Here is an 18510-nt window from a genome sequence, read left to right on the forward strand (position 1 = left end):
ATATATTTATATGAAAGAAATCATAATTATGTAATCCACCTGCTGGGCTACAAACCACTACTGTTGTATTTGTATCCATCAGCAAAGTGATGACACCTATTCTCTAAAGCAATGGTTCCCCAACTGTTTTCTGCAAGGTCAGGATGATCAATTCACTGTTGACTCAGAGAAACACATATAAGCAATGTAAAATGGGAAGGACTGACAGCAGTTCACTTTTCCAAAAGTTTGGAAAGCTCTCTCTAACATCTGAAGAGCCAGATCTTCCCCTTAATAAGACAACTTGTACATAGCATTGTATTTTCATGTATACATATTGCACATAAAGCACATTTGTCCATAAATATTGTGTACTTTAAAAATCCATGCTTTGTTAAAACATAATAAAATGTAGACAATACAATGTAAAATGTTGATTCTCTTCATATGTCAAACAGAAACATTAAAGGGCTTTTGCTAATACCTCTTTGGCATTAAGAAACCTTGAACTGTTAGGAGCTTTATATCTAAAATGAGATGTCAGTTTCTTAATTGAACATCTCAGAAAAGCAAATAACATTTTTGACCAAAAGAGATGAACTGACAACAAGGAATGTAAGAAACAATGCAAGAACAGCATGCTTAAGTCTCCCAAACCCAATGTTAATTACACTGGGAGACATGCAGCTCTATTCCCCAAGCAGAACAATATCAATATGAATGAAAAAAAAAAAAAAAAAGAGGACCAAAAAAAAGGGGGGGGGGGGGGGGAAGAAAAAGGGGGTGAAGAGGGGAATTAATGGGCCACAGTTCATTTAATTACAATGTAGTAGGTTTGAAATACTTAATGGAAATGTCATTTTGATTTAATGGAACAACTAATGCATCTCTGTTTAATGTACTGCTCCATCAAATCAGCTCCATGTCCTATTTATGCTGCCACTATAATGTAATAAAAGTTCAACCAGATTAATAGGTTGTCAAGAAAAATTTTAACATTTAATTTGTTTTATATGCAAATTATGCTTATTCCCTCCCCTGTTATTATAAGTAAAAGACAGATTTTTATCTTTCTGACAAACATCTGTAGGTGATTTCTACAATCTGGCAAATATCAATAGTACTGGAGCACAAGAAATAATGGTTACAATACAGAAATGACATAGTAAAAGTCACTTGGGCTTTAAAGAAGTATCAATACATGAACATTTAATGCTTCTTTTAAAATTTCATAAGATGGAAACATCCTAACATTTAAACTATTTCCAACTATGCAACTTGAACTACAGGCTTATTGTTCACATGGTTTATCAACAAATAATACAAGTCTACTATGCATAGTTTACACTTAATAAATCACTTGATTTTCACAAAACTAGAGGAAAAAAATGAAGCTAAATATATCAACCTAAATGCTGAATTTTAACTCAGAAAAATACGAACTTTACTGTTATCCTCCTCAAAATTCAGTGCTTCCCAGTGCAAAATGCGCTGGATGTACAACATACAGAAAATAATACAATTCAAATTTGGTTGACAAATGAGTTCCAATTAAAATCTCTTTCCAAATTTCCATCATTCCCCAATTAATCAATTACTTGCCACTTTTCATAATGCATTTTAAAGAGGAAATGTAATGACTTGTGAACATAAAAATAACACATTTCCAGAATGAAACAAATCTCAGTTAGTTTTAAAACATAATATTTATTTTTCGTTTTTAAGAGGGGGTGGCTGTGGCTACTGTATCAAGCAATTAAATACCTATATTCAGTAGCATGCAGAGATTCAGGAGGCTTCTCACATTCGTTCCAGTTTTGCCTCCCATTTGGGGAACACTACTATTATCTCTGCTCTGCCTATGTTAATTGCTGCTATCTACAAAACCTATTCTTCCACTCAACCAATGTAAAGTTTAAGAAACAAGGACCCTATTCTATAAGCAAAAACACCTGCAAACAGTATTAAAGGCAACTGCTTTTTAACCCTGTCTTCACATTTTGCTGAAATACAAGTTTGTAAAAAGAGAAACCCCTTAGACAAACTTCTTATATTTCAAAGGAGCTTGTAAAGAGAATCTGCTGACATATTAAATCCTTTTTTATAGGGCCCAAAAGCTTTTCTCCTAAGAACAATTGCAGTAAAGAGACATTTGGCTCCTAGGAAATTCCCAAAGGGTCAGCCATATGCATCCTTCCATGGCACCTTCATGGTGCTGCTTTCTAAGACCCACGCTAGCCGTCTCAAAAGCAGCTTTCATCATTCACTATGGTGTCAGTCAATATGATTTATGGACTGCATTCAACAAAGTCAAAGCATATAGAATGAGAAATATGACTACAATCTGCTAATTTGTTTTGTATTGAGCCACTTACGAGTCAAAGACCTGATGTCAGGCTGAGACCAGCAACACAATTAACCGTCCAGTGACAGATTCATCCATCCTCCCTGCCAGGCTGTGCCAATCAAAGACAGCATGAAGCGGCATTTGGAGAAATCAGGGAAAAAAACACCATTCTCTAAGTAGCCTATGGAGGCTTTTGATTGACAGTTTTTGAATATAGCTGCAGAAAACCACCAACTCTTCACCCTCACTGCAAGCTGTGAAATTAGGCTTTTGCTGTCAATCACGAAAACAATAAAATAACACAAACGGCCATCATCAGCATAAAAGGAGATAACAAAACTTATCTGTTAAAACTAAGAAATTAAGCTTAGGAATTAATTTAACATTATGAAATGACAAATAATTTAAAAAAAAACAACTTTCTGAAACTGGAAAAAAACAAAACAAAACACCCAACTGTTAAACATACAGATTTCATTAGTTATAATAACTGGTAAGTGCATAGATTTTGTACTCTTTGCTTTATCTGCTTCTTTGCTGCTTATAGCAGTCCACACATTGCATATGAAGACAGTTGGACTTGATGATCTTAAAGGTCTTTCCCAACCTAAATGATTTTATGATTCTAGTAACTAAAGCAAGAATAAAATACAACTTTTTAACTATTGATAAAAAAACAAGTATATTCAAAAACACAAATAGAGTTTTAAGACTCAATTTTACTGCCATTCTCTGCTCCAAATTCTAATGGAAATAGTCAAAAATACCTAACAAAGTAATTTGTAATTTTAACTTCACACTGGTCATTCTTTCCCAAAGAGTTGTCCAATACTAACTTTGTACTGACAAAGCATGCAAATTGTGTCTGGAATAAAAGTTTAGATAATTTTAAACTTAGATTAAAAACCCCTATATACCTTCTATAATTTCAATTTAACTTATCCAAAACAAGAGATATGATTACTCTTTAGCTGTTTACTTTCTACCCAGTTCAGGCCCATTGCTTTTTTTTTTCTTTTTTTTTTTTTCTTTTTTTTTTTCTGTCTGAGCCAGAAAAGGTTTTGAAATATGAAGGTTTGTCTTCTTTTTTCCTATTCTCAGAAGAACTCTGCCTAATACAGTTTTTCACTGCAGTGATGATGAGACAGGTGGAATTTCCCATAATCTACTAAAGCAGCTGTGTAAAGTTAGGAAAAAAAATCATATGCTACTCACTGAACTGAGTCTTCTTTGATTAGTGAAACACGTGTACTACAACGTCTTTCAATAAAGACAGCCAAACTTTTCCTGACAGGGAAGGTGGCATAGGAACTTGCTTTAAAGAAGCTACTGTGTGGAACTCACATCCTCTCTATTATTTGGAGTGGTAAGTTATCTTGAAAGAGATGAGAACAGCCCGAGAGGCACAGATAGAAAGACTCTAAAATAAAACCATAGCTGGAATTCACTCTTACTGGGTCACTTACTGAGACTGCTTCAGCTGTGACTCCCAGCCACAGCACATCAGCTCCAGTGTCCCAGCCTCTGTAAGACACAGAGGCACATTCCTCAAGGTGCTGCTGGCTTTCTAATGAGATCGCCAATCTTAAGACCACCCCATTAGAAATAAAGGAGAACTGAACACACTACTAAGGACCTCTAATGTTGGAAATTGATCCTTAATTTCTAACAACTTTCTTTAAAGCACACTCTTTTGCTGATGCTGTAGAGGAAGCATGCTAGTTGGGTGCAATAGGCTCTATCTAGGCTGAGTAACTAAATTAAGCTTTGGTTTTATCTGATGTAAAATACCAGGGTAAATTTAGGTGCAAACTAAAAATCCTGAGAAAACATTATAACCATCCAAAATTAAAAGGAAAAAGAGCAAACATAATATAATTTTATATACATCCAATGTATTTTCTTGGCAGTCAGGAATAGAATTTGCTATTTAATGGATGCCAGTCAGCTTTACAGACATTCTCCACACACTCTAACACAAGGTACTTTGGATCCACTTCCAACTTCCTTGGAAGTCAAGACACCAAGATTCCGTCTACTGTTTTTGGCATCTAATCTAAGAGTGCTGTCCTGTTAGAAAACAGTCCAGATGTCTGGCTGCCCTTAATACAAGATTGTAATCTACACTACAGACAAATAATAACTGAAGTTTTCTAATGCTACTGTTGAAAATTACTGACAAATACAGCAAGGACTCCTAGACAATAACACTCGTACTACCATTTGTTTTTTTTTTTCCTTTTGACTGATACATTTTATTTTACTTCTAAAACTTACAGGCTGGGAGATGAGTGGTTGGAAAGCTGCCTCGCAGAGAAGGACCTGGGAGTATTGGTTGATAGTCGGCTGAATATGAGCCAGCAGTGTGCCCAGGTGGCCAAGAAGGCCAACAGCATCCTGGCTTGTATAAGAAGCAGTGTGGCCAGCAGGTCGAGGGAAGTGATTGTGCCCCTGTACTCAGCTCTGGTGAGGCCGCACCTCGAGTACTGTGTTCAGTTTTGGGCCCCTCGCTACAAGAAGGACATGGACGTGCTCGAGCGAGTCCAGAGAAGGGCGACCAAGCTGGTGAGGGATCTGGAGAACAAGTCTTACGAGGAGCGGCTGAGGGAGCTGGGGTTGTTTAGCCTGGAGAAGAGGAGGCTCAGGGGTGACCTTATCACTCTCTATAGGTACCTTAAAGGCGGCTGTAGCAAGGTAGGGGTTGGTCTATTCTCCCACGTGCCTGGTGACAGGACGAGGGGGAATGGGCTAAAGTTGCGCCAGGGGAGGTTTAGGTTGGATGTTAGGAAGAACTTCTTTACTGAAAGGGTTGTTAGGCATTGGAATGGGCTGCCCAGGGAGGTGGTTGAGTGACCATCCCTGGAGGTCTTTAAGAGACGTTTAGATGTTGAGCTTAGTGATATGGTTTAGTAGAGGACTTGTTAGTGTTAGGGCAGAGGTTGGACTAGGTGATCTTGGAGGTCTCTTCCAACCTAGACAATTCTGTGATTCTGTAAATTGTTTTAACATAAGTTGAATATTTTAACTAATAGGATAAAATGACTGCGTTGTATTTGCCCACCTCTTACACATGTATTTAAAGTGTGTGATTTACTGAATGCAGGACTACGAGAATAGATCTGTGGAACAATTAGATACTGAGTTTCGAAGCTTTTGCTCCAGTCAGTATCCTTGATCTAAAACATACGATGTCTTGAGTTAATTATTTTTTCCCTGAGGAGATATAATTTTAACTGTAAAAAATACATCTTTGAACATATGAATCCCCACACTGTGTACGGTAATGCCTTATACATTTATTCACTTAAATAGTGAATGGCACAGTGTATATTTGTTCATTTAAGCAGCATACAGCAATAAGATTCAAACACACTAGAGCTGATAAACCAGAACTCTATATTCACAGAAAACTAGTAAAAGTAACAACATGAATTTCAACATTTTCATTATAACGGAAATGCTTATGCCAAATAAATTGATGACCTGAAAACAATCAGAACTTGGAAGAATTTGTAAATGTAATTCATCATCTTCTAAACAAATATATATTTGGGGGTACACATTCCCTTGACTTCTGACAGATGTAGCAGAGGAACGATGGAACTTTCACTGATTCTTTATTTTGTTTTATCGCTCCACCCCTATTTTGTATGCATGCCTTATAGCTGCATTTTGATACATGACCTCACTTCCAAAAGGTCTCAGCCTCCTCTAAATGATCTCATTTGGGATGCAATGCACACCCCACCACCCTTCTGCAAGGTTTTTAGGGCTCCTGCCCTTCAAGTACATGAAAACCCAGTGTTAGTCATTAACCTGATTCCTGCATGCAATCACACAAGGTACACAGCAAGTCATCAGCAAAACAGAAAGATCTTTTTATTAAATGATTAAAAATTGAAGCAATAAGCCTGCAGGCAGTTCATAGTTTTTCAGTTCACATGCTTTTTCTTCATCTTTCATCTACTTACCGACATAGCTGCATGGTCATTGTTGTTATTCTGAGAAGGAAACCAGTAAGGCAATCAAAACAAAAAAATTAAGATGTACTGTCAACATCAAAAAAAAAAAAAAAGAATAAAAAATTGGTAGCAATAAAAGGTAAGGAAAAGTTTCAAAAAATAACAATTATATCTACATAATTCCTTCTTTTTTTAAAAAAAGGAAAAAAAACTGTGAACTTTTATAGTATTTTGTCAAGGCCCAACTAAGAGATTATAACTGAAGTAATACTAATTCAATAATAAAATGTTTTTCTGTAATAAGGACAAGTATGCCAAAATATCAAATTAGCAATCCTTCAAATTAGGAAACATCTGTTGATATGCCTTTCCAGAAAGTTTTCATTATAACAGATAATCGATTCCAAAATACTTTGGTTTTAAAATAAATGCCATGCTTACTGTCATGGCCTATAGAGGCAATCTGTACATTATTAACTTAATTCACACAAAATTTAGAATGGCTTAGGACAGTACTAATCTAAATGTAACACAATGCATTAATACTTTTTAACACAAAGCTAAAGGTACTATAACTGGAAGATGAAATAAATATATTTTCTTTCCCCAAACTGACACTAAAGCACAGTGCATAAATACAGAGAAGAATACTATGATATAAAACTTGAGAGAAAAAACATTCAGAGATGTAAGATGTTTCTAGCAATTCCATGTGTCTACATTTCTACAGAAATAATTCTGTATAGGCCCATGCGGGAGCACAAAAGGAGACGTCCCCATGTGTTTACACAACTTACACATACATCTAAAACAAGACAGGACTCTAACGGCAGGAATCTGACAACAGCCAAAAAAATTGTTAAAGAACATAGCATAACACTTTTACCAGAAGACTAGATTTTGAAACAGTATCAAACAGAGTCAGTGACCCTTGAATGAGACTATGGAGAATGAATGCAGCAAAGTAGCGCCCCAAGCCCTAGCACTACAGCACAATTGGATCCACTATGGTAGTAAGAGAAGAGATTCCTCTACTCGTCCCACTCTTCTCCTTAGTAAAATTACAACCAGTGGTCAGAACTTCTGTTCTTTGATTTCTGATTACAGGCATCGTTCTGAAGAACTATTTTGCACAGTAGGATGTTTCTGCCAGCAATACAAAATTATTATAGAAATGACACTGTGACATTCTTATTCTGTTAATGAAAATGAATACTAAAATTATTCTAAATTTTAACTGTGCCGTATGCTAATCTAGTTTTACCTATGACTCCACAGCACTTACTGTTTTACTGAGTTATGGAACTTACTTCTGAGCTTGCCACAGAAGATATCTTTACTGTAGATTTTTTTTTTTCTTAATGAAAATAACTTACTACTATGTATCTAACCAGAATCACCAAAATTAAACTGTATACACATTTTCATATAATCTTCACAGCTCATGCACAACAACATTTATAGGACTGTATATTTCTACCATCTGCCAAGCCAGAACAGTAAGTGATGCACAGGATAAGTCAAGTTAGAAGAACCCTCTTGCCAGAGCAGACTAGTAAATCTTACAGCCCCAGCATGTAACCTGGCCAGAGTTTGAAATTACAGAATAACCTCCTCATAGGAACTAGTTTTCTCCAAAGTTTGGCTTGTGCCCCTAGGTGCTTATTTATATTCCCTTCATGCTTTTCAAGTCCTAATGCCATAGCAGCATCCTTACAACCCTCCTAACAAACTATCTCATTCAAGGAAACCACATTTTCATTTCAGCTTATAGAAGAACATTATTTAAGTTTCTGTCTGTGCCCCATTTTAGAACAGGTATATCACAACATACACTCATGATAAACTTCTTTACATCTTTCTCTAGAAGCTGTACATCGTTGCTCACAGCTGCTGTATGCACACGGCCATTGAGGAGCAGTGCCATTTGTTCAAAGAGTGACAAAAAGTGACAGTGAAATTAACTAACAAACATGCTATTCTTTATTAAAAAATTGCTTGACTTACTTGGCATGGAAGCACATGCCTCATACTTCCATTCACATAAACATTATGTGATACATTTTGAGTTATTAAAAAAATAGACTGAAGAATCACAACCACTCAACATGATTTAGAAGACCTGAGAAGCCCGCTATGCCAGCAACTTCAAACTTTGCTGTGCATGGAAATAAATTATCTTTTACTTCCAGTCTGGAGCCTAGAAACATTCTGTGCATTGAGAACTAATTCCTGACAGGCATTACATGTGAGTAAAGCAATCAGACATAAGTGTGACGGTAGCAACCAAGGACAAGCTGATGAAAAGCAGATGCAGCTCAAAAGACTTACTGAAGTTACTCCATACTTACAAAGGTATAAACTATAATGATGATAACTCAAATTAGAAATTGTCTTTTTTATCTTAAAGCAAGGGGAAATCAGACAACAGAATATAACAATGAGCACACAAAACAGGTTGCCAATGCCCTTTTACCTAGAACAAAGTGACAAAGAATATATTTGAATAAGAACAAGGACTTGTTTCAATGAAGCTCATTTAACAAGAATCAAATGACTAACTAAAAAAAACTTTGGAGAACCCAAGGCCTCCAGAATATTCTGCACAAATGCAGGACTTGCACCTATTTGGTGTCCTCTGAATCAATGAATGTGTATACAGAACTGTACAGAGAAGGCCATTTGAGGACTAGCCTGCTCTAGAAAACCACCTATGTTCTTACACAATTTGTAAATTAGCTGTTGTTATAATTATTACTATTCAAAAGCATTTTTCTAATTATTATGATAAATAAGCATCATCAACATAGTGAAACATCTGAAAACACGTCTGTATTGAAAATACTGAAAAATTAATCTGCTAGCATGTATGCAATTCAAAAATCACATATTTGTTCAAAATATCAGTATTTTAAAATAAAATAAAGCTACAATGGCTTGAAATTAAACTTAATTTTCAATACTTACAGGTAAATGAGTAAAAACTTGAAATGTGCTTCTTAAAAAGTTTATAAGGTCCATTAAGTATCCACTGGCTCTTCCATCTGATTCAGACATTGTCCAATCATAGTCAGCAATCTGAATAAATTCATCTATTTTTTGGTTAAGTTTTGTATATATTTCTCCTTCTGCAGCATGCCTTGCATCCTGAAAATAAATAAAGTGCACAACTGTCAGAATTCTAAAATACTAGTAGAACATAGATAAATAGTTTTCATCAATTAAACCGAAGTCTTGTGTTTTTCTCTGATACAAGGTTTATTTACCCTCTCTTACAAAGAAAATAACAAAAGAACCTAATTATTTCATCTGTTACGGCAGGAGGTCCAGCAATCATAGCATTTTTATGTAATTAATTTAACGCTGTACATCTGAAGAATACGCATCATTTTCACCGTCCCTTACATATCCTGATCATAACACACCGATACAGAGCGCTCCCCTACTTCCTCACACTCATTTTTGTTCTGCCACCATCTAGATCCTGCTTTTGGGACAGTAGATGTAGAAATGATCTATCTGATCAGAGATAACATTTAGCATTTTTAGCATTTAAGCAAGTTTAGGATAGATCCTCATAGAAGCAATGTGATCTACCTACAGATGTTTGATAAAGTGTATCTTGCTGGAAAGGCGTGCTTTTGCCAGACTGGAATTTAATGATACTGGAAAAATTCTGTACTCTGATTCGGGCTCAAGATGACACTTTCTTCAATGATCTTGAGAAACAAATCAATTAAGAGGTTTAATTTTAAATGAACTGGTCAGTTGCTGAGGGTTTTTAGAGAGGAAAAATAGGTTGGGTACACTGGAGCAACATAAAAGTGGATAAAAGTCCCATCACAAGTTCTTACCAGCCCATTACCAGCCCAAAATCATGGCAGTTCTGACAAGGTGCAAATAAGAAAGGAAAAAGGAAATAAAGAAAAATCAAAAGGCTCTGAAGGCCTAAACGTGGCACCACATCGTGTGCATCAAATTCAATTTTCAGCCAGGCTCCAGGCTGTGAGGCACTTCAGGAGGAAGTGAGCAAGCATATGGTCCTGACATGTAGGTATATCAAGGTATGGTTCACTAAAAATGGCATTTTTACTGCCAAACCAACTTGTAAAAGCTTCCACTAACCAGCTCTCCTCTAACACATAACAATCTGGGAACCTGTAAATGTCTCAAACAAAGGAGTATGTTGACATTCACAGTTTGTAGATGGCTATTAATGTAACAGCTTCAATTAAAGTTAATTCTTTGTTTAAAGTTTCTAATTAATGATGAAACCTCAGTTTCAACAATCTATAAGATCAAGGCTTGCAAATACATCTGCTTAAGCTTAGTGAGATTACTTGGTTTATAAAACAAACAAAACCCAAGTCATTTATGGAGCGGCTGTATCATCTTCAACAGTTAACTGGTTGTACTAAGTGGCAACGACAAGACCAGCCCATGGGTTTTTGTTTCTGGAAGCCTGGTTTTGGCTACTTTTTATTTTGCTTTGGTTATTGGGTTACAACAGCAGCAGTATGCTGCCAACACTTTAAGCAAGGACTGTTCTACACTGTTCCCTGAGAAAACTGTGAACAGATTAGAAACCCAGAAATTACTTCTGAGAAGCAGCACTGTGAATCCCATGCATGATAAAGAGTGAATTAGCAGTAGCTCCAAGAGGCAGATGAAGAGGAAGTATTCCATTTCATAACTTGGTGACAGAATTGCATCAAGAACTGATTTCAAGAGACAAAGAAATAAAATGGTATCCACATCTGCAGTCAGTCATCCAAAGCTGGAAAGGGTAGCTGTAAATACTGAACGCTAGACAATTGTTTAATTTGATAAAATGAAACTAGCATTATTTATTTATTTTTATTTATTTTTCCTTCTAGCCACATGAAACAATGCTTAGAGAATTTGAATGGTATTTTAAAATGACATCTTATATATAATATAAAATGGGAAAAACAGTTCTCTAATATAGTAGCAATGAAATAGGTTTGAGGGTTTCTATTAAAATATAAAGTGGAGATGAATTTGTAAGATCATCTCATGGAATGTAAATGCGATCAACACTGCTAATAAAAGGAGATTTTTGATCACTCAGAAAGAATGGACATGACATGATTCGCCACCAGGAGATGAATTTAATAATCGTATAGCATACCAAACTCCATGAGGGCCCAGCTGGGGAACCACATGTAGTTTTTCATTAAGATAGAAAGGGAAAGATAGGGATTAATGAGAAAAGAATGTTCTGCTATAAGTGGAGAATGTTGTGCTAAGTTCTCCAGGGAAAGAGATAGGAGAGAAACCAGAAAAATTTTCTTATGTTTGTCACTGCTCACTCTGTACTGTGCCATATGCAAATTAAAATACACATGCACAGTACTGGTATATAACAAACAAACTACTCAGCCTATATCTAACAGGATAGGTCAAAATTTAGTAAAACCATACTAGCAGGACAATGGCTACAAGTAGCTACAGCTGCTAAGTCAGAACCTTTCTGCCTTGCTTTATTCATTAAACCCTTTGGGGGAAAAAAAAATAAAGTTAATGGGAAAATTATTGGATAACAAGTGGAAATATGAACTGTATTGCAATGTTGATGTCACCTCACCCATCTTTAAAATGTATGCCAGAGGGGATATTATAATAGGATAGGCTACATATTGTACCAAGAGGAAAAAAAAATTAGGTGCAGAAAACAGAACTACTCTAAATAGGATTAATTCTCCTTATCCCATCTTCCTTTGTTTCAGTGTACACTGTAAAACAAAAACCAAAACAAAACAAAAAAAAAGGGGGGCGGGGGGGGGGGAAACAACAACACATACCTAAAGTTTAAGTTACAGCTGCTTTGGAATCCCTTCTAACTTTTTTTTTTTTTTTTTAAATGTTTCGTTTCTACTCCAGAAATTTCTATATAAAAGTCCCAAATGACTGAGAAGGCAACACACTGGCTGAGTTAACTGGACAAGGTGACTTATAGAGGATTATTTTTCTGTAGGAATATTTTCTTCAGAAAGAAACCCCCAAGTCCCTCCCGACGCACACACAATTGCTTCTATTCTAAACCAAAAAGGCCACTTGGATAGACAATCATATATAGATTTGCTTTCTGAATATACAATATTGAATATAATCTCAACCACTCAGTCGTATACATATAAGTGATAAAATCATGTGTTTTGGAATAAATGCTCTTCAGTTTCTTCCCCTTCCTACTTAGGATAGCTATTACTATTTAAAGATAAAAAATACTAACACTTTTTTGTAGATAATTATACATTAATACAATTACTTATATTTAGCCCTATATATTCCATTTTAATGACCATTACTGCACATATAAATTTAAAGGACATGTAAATAAAATATGAATTCTAAAAAGAATATTTTATGCTTTGTATCACATTCTTAATACTACTTTTATCTTATCATTACACAGTCTGAAAATATACCACAAATATTTCTATTGTAGAATAAAAACAACCAAATAATACAAACATTTCAGATTACAGTTGCTGTTTTTGCATGATTCCATTCAGAAATAGAAGATGTTACACAGCTTGGAGCTTAATCTATTGAAAGCTTCTGGTGCAGTCAGGCTTAACTTGTCATTTTGTAACGTAGTAAAAGATGTACCTGAAACAATGTGGATGCGCTTCTCATATAATGACAAATTTCAGATAATACTGATAACATAAAAAGTGTTTATCTGCTCTGTGTTATAAATTAATTCTTAACAGTTCCGATTTTTTACACAGTCAAAATGAGACAATGTGCAGCTTTCCCCTCATTCCCTTTTATTTTAAAAAACATTAAAATCACTATAAATGAATTAACTTTTCATGTGGTCATGTAACAGATGACATAAACTATACCTTAAATGTAGAAAGTCCATAAAGTCTTGCAGTGTGAACAGTCACTTGTGAAATGTTTGTAATGTTAGATATAAAATCCTCAAGGTATTTACAGGCTTGTTCCAGGTGGGTTGTGTTTATGATGATTTGAACAAGCTACAAGAAATAAACAATTACTATATAAAGCCTTTTTCCCTTTGCCATTTTTTTTATAAATGGGTAGTTCTTTCAACAACAGTGTTATTAGAAGTTAATTACAGCATTTCAAGTTACCAGCTATTAACTGGCAATTTTAAAGTTATCTTTCAAATACCATTAAGGAGCAATACCACAATTTACATACAAATGATGCCATTTTAAAAATGAAGATTGCAGGCACTTACTCAGTGAAATGAATCTAATTGATATTTTAGAATTAAAAAAAGGGAAAACAAAAGATAATATATTGCCAAAATAAAAACACTAACTTTTACCACAAAAACAAGTAAACAAACAACAAAACAAACACAATTACTGCAATTAAAAGAAAATCAAATAAAAGTGATGCATAAGGAAGTTAGGAAACTTCAAAAATAAGGTTGCCAACTCCTCAACCCCCCGAATAGTAACAATCCTGCTTTTGATATAAATGTATGATATAGATATACACAATATAAATCTTCTTACAAGAAGGACCTTTATTCACATTCAGTTCACAAATTAGACAACACAGACAATGCATAGTAACTGACACAATAGTGTAAGAGTGCCATCCTCACTAGACTGCCTGGCTCCAACATATTTCAGTGAACCCTACCATAATGCTTGGTAAAATAACAGTTTTCTCTTTTGAACATTTTTCTCACAAAAAATATTGTCTTGATAATTAAATACCTCAAATATATTAGTGTGTTTTGTATATCCTTTAACATATTCCTGTGCTAACTACAATAATTCAGAAAACTATCTCGAAAAATTGCATGGCTTGTCTTACTAACGTGGCAATACATTATTTTAGAGCTTTCCCCCTCCTCATCTTTTTAAAATTTCATCTATAAAAGGGATTCTTGCAGTGTAAAAGCAACATTCAATATGACATAACACTGCACTAATGGCAGCAGTCTAATGCCTTTTCAGCAATATCATGCATCATCTTTCAGTCAGTACCTGCTGTCTCCTGACCTGCAGTGAATGTTCATAGAGTGATTTGCTATTTCTCCCTATCTTTTTTTTAAAAGGGAAAAATAAACTTGGCAATGTCCTGCTATGTGCTAGACAGAAGCAGAACACAAGAATTGTGTCCTGTACGCAAGCAAAGCAGTAAGAGTTTTCAGGTAATTTCTTGCAACCCCGTTTATCATACAGGAGACAAAGCTCTTTCGTTGTCACCTATCTCTCAGTAAGCATCCTTATGTAAATATACTTCCAACTAGACCCAACGCTTTATCTTACTTTTTTATTTATCTATGTAGTAGATATTGACAATTCTTTATACTTCTCCACCTTTTTAAAATGTCAACTTTAAAGAAAACACAACTTGCTTTTATTACACAATCTTAACTCTATATTATATCAAAATTCACAAGAATAATTTTAGCACTAATTTTCTTAGAACAGCACAGTTTTGAGTGTGTATTTTAAAACTTACCTCTGTTAAACCTATATGAGGCTTCTTAATTAGGTTCTGTAAACAACTACTTAGAGTTCTGGTTAGCAGCAAATTTGTAGATTTTCTGAGCATATCATCTATTTCCGTTGAGCTGAAAAAAACATGTATAACTGTGCTGTACATGACAATACTTGCAGTAAAACTTATTTTCTTCCTTGCAAAGAGAACTTTTCATGTTCAGAATTAACTATATGCATTGATTATCTGGTTGCTTCAAATCGTCTGTGTTCTAACACACAAAACACCTCTTTCACTTACCAAATTATCCATTAACTAAATTTCAATGTTGAAGCAAAACTTGTTATTTTTAGATTTTGGACATGTTTATTGACACAGCAGTTAGGACGGAGTAATTTGTGTTTTTTAATGAGTTACCACAGAGGTCAACATGTGCCAATTAGTACGCGTAAATTATAAACTGTATCAATTAAGAATGTGTGAAAGCGAGTCATTTACATCTTTAACAGTGCAGAAGTGGGTGAGCAGCCACAAATACCACCCAGATTTCAGATCTACAATGTTATTTTATGTAATTAAAACTGAGCTTCTGAGGTGCACAAGAGTAAACAAGACCGGAGAATTATGATGTTTTCCTTCAGAAAAAGGTGGGAAAGAAGACGGAATTAGCATGCAGACAGCAGTTTATTGCAAGAGAAATCATCACTAAGAAAACTCAAAGCACTAAAGAGGGAAAGCTAGATTGAAGTAATCAGGGGTTCTACACAATTATTTCTGAAATGATCAGTATAAAAGCATATTTTTTAAATCTTACAGGGTTTGTTAAACAAAAAAGCTTCAGATTATTTGAATTAGCCAATACTGTTTAAAAAGCCACAGCACTGCTTTAGAGTATTCACCATGCCAAGCTACCTTCACCTACACACACAGCATACATACACACACATGTACACATATCAAATATGTTATAGCACTGGAAATCACAGATTAAATATAAAAACTTAAATATGTAAATTATTAAACAAGCACAACAAGAAAGTACCCAGGAAAATGTATTTTCAATTTAATACATATTGTTAGTTCACCTGGAAGTTATAGGTTACTTTATACCCATTCACATTCGTCAGACTTAAAGCTTACCTGCGGTGAAGTGACTCTGAAAATTTAAGGCTTGCATAAATAAATTCCTTAACCTGGATATAAATCTGAGGCACTGACTGAGACATTGGGAGCTTCTTTGGAAAGGATTGCTGTAAAAATAAAAGACAATGCTATCTTATACTTCAAATTCTGATTCTAAGAAGAGATTGGCATTAAACACAACAACTGGAAAACCACTTAACACTACCAATGTTTTAATCTCTTATGCTTTTATGTTTTTCATCAAATATAAACAGTGGTATGTGTTGAGCTAACTTCTGAATCTTTTAAATAGCTTAGAAGCAAAATATAACATTATCACTTATTTTAATTACAATAAAGTTTAGAGACAGTAGGTAGTTTAAGATCCCTCTGTAGAAAGCAATTTACAAACACATTAGAAAACAGTCTGAATAGACAAGATATAGAATTAAGTGTGAAGAGAGGCTCAAAAAAATGCTTATTGTTTGACAAGGGAAATAAAAAAAATCAGAAGTTGTCCAATGTGTCTGAGATATTCAAAGCATCATGAGAATGTTTAGACATACATTTACTATTGCATATTTACCTCTAGATGATTCACAAAATTTTAACATAGTTTGGATTCTTTTCATTAATTTAGAGGAACACATGAGAAATACTAGTCATCTGCAATAATAAAATTACACTTCTCACTTCATTTTTAAAATTGATATTGTATTTGGATGGAAAAAAAAAGTTCTACTATATTTAAACACACAAACCAGTTATTTCCTCATTGAATACATAATTTTTTGAAATCTGCAAAACAATTTCCTGTTTATTACAGAAAGTTCCTAATCCAAGAGAAAAATAATTAACAACCTGTATCATCCCAGCAGAATTCTATTTCTCTAAATAAGAGCATAAATCAACAGCAGCTCAAAGGTTTTATATTAAAACCCAAAACAGATTACCTTTCCACCCCTCTAACCAGAGCTCCTTATTTAAGATGATTTGATGTAACACGTATGTGGTATAAGTGCCATGCATTTGTGTCATTCAACAGTGATAGAAAACATTTTTAATGATAAAATTTACTTCAAATATATGTCCATCTGATTCAAGCAATGAATTTTTATGATAAAACAAGAGCAATTGTATTCAACTATAAAGATCTTCACAATGTTCTAACAGCAGCGCTTGAGTATCAACCTTCATACACTCAACAATTGGAGAAGCAATTTGTTGTGCAATCCTGTACAGTGTCTGGTCAATACAGAAGGACACAACATTCTTTCTGTCAACAGATTCTTATAGTAACCAGCAAGAAAATAAAAAAGAAAAAGAAAGAAAAGCCAGTTGTTTAATTTCTGAATATGGACGGGGAGTAAAGTGCAGACATTAGATTATATAACCAAACCACGAGAGTTTGGCACATTCCATCTTTAGATTTCTGAACAGTGGAGTCCAGAAAGAATGTTTTGTCTAGTCAGATTGGATTTGGTATATTAAATATTTACTCATGTTCTGGTTTCAGTTCTGCCTAATGTGCTGCAAGCAACTCCTATGATAAACTTACTTGTAAAACTGTGAATTTGATTTATCCTAATCTATAATGCAATATTAGACGTTTCATCTCTTTTTATACTAATTGTAGAGAAATACACGTTTTCAGAGGTGAAATTCATTTTAATCTGTAATAGGCATCACAGGTGCATCAAAATGGAATTAGTCCTCTGGGGTGTCTATTCTTCTCTATGAACTGCTGGATCACAGAATTAATCTCTTTTTACTTTTGCAGATATCTGTAGTGATGGATCTTGGATAAACCAGTTTCCCTCTACACCAGTTACTCCAATTGTCACGTGGTCCTTAGATTTAGTTCCCCTCTGCAGACTCCACCATGTGTCTAATACTACTTGATAAGTACAACCAAAACCATATTTAGAAAGCAGAACTTACTAGCCATCTTTCTGAGAAAGCATATTTTAGTGAAAGAATGGCTGATGCTATGAAAGAATATCCCACTGGGATGCCAGTAGAGCAGAATTATTTACAGTCCCTTTGTGTCTGCTTTGTCCCACATGCCCAAACACAAATAATTAATTTACAAAGTGAAATAAAGAAGTTGCTGTCTCTAATAGATCCTTGTTTATCATTACTTGTACTTTCACAATGTTACAATATATAATATACTGTTGGGCTACAAAACCCAATGTCTTGCAACAAAATTTAAGTTAACTAATTAAAGACAGATTGTATTAATTAAACCATATTATTAATTTGTTTACAAAACAATGGGTTTCATTATTCATTCAAGCATCAGAACAAATTACTAAGCTTTAATTTTCATATTTATTTATTACTATATAATTACATTCAGAGAAGGTGATTTAGCCTCTTAATCTACCTATCTTTTCAAATTTTAATTATTTTTTAATTATAAATATCATTACTGTCCTATGAGTCCCTAATTGGATTTTGGCAAACTTTAATAACATAAAATTTTCGTTACCTTATCAAGTTCTGGATCTTGAAAAGGAAATTTGCTTATAACTATTTTGTATTCCTCTTCATTTGCTACAGGAATAGGGCTGTAGTTGTCTGCTTCAAAAATATCCCTGGTGAATTTGTTGGTAAAGTGAAAAAAAAATGGGATTA

General features: G+C 34.4%; 1 protein-coding gene across 12 annotated transcripts in view; it reads right to left on the reverse strand.

The window, feature by feature from the left end:
* Nucleotides 1-18510, reverse strand: part of EXOC6 (exocyst complex component 6) — a 92961-nt gene that overhangs the window by 34016 nt on the left and 40435 nt on the right. For 5 of the 12 annotated variants that reach the window (XR_014586958.1, XM_083844724.1, XM_083844727.1 and 2 more), the window contains exons 14-19: nt 18365-18470; nt 15889-15998; nt 14770-14881; nt 13164-13298; nt 9256-9435; nt 6298-6327 (exon numbers count right to left, since the gene is read on the reverse strand). Coding sequence is in view for 10 of the 12 variants with exons in the window: in XM_083844724.1 (XP_083700850.1) it covers nt 6298-6327; nt 9256-9435; nt 13164-13298; nt 14770-14881; nt 15889-15998; nt 18365-18470 (673 nt within the window). In the remaining 2 variants the exon portion in view is untranslated. The other 7 variants (XM_083844730.1, XM_083844728.1, XM_083844732.1 and 4 more) reach the window with 3 other exon arrangements.

This window comes from Anser anser (genome assembly GCF_964211835.1).
Source record: "Anser anser genome assembly, chromosome: 7".
NCBI classification, from domain to species: domain Eukaryota; kingdom Metazoa; phylum Chordata; class Aves; order Anseriformes; family Anatidae; genus Anser; species Anser anser.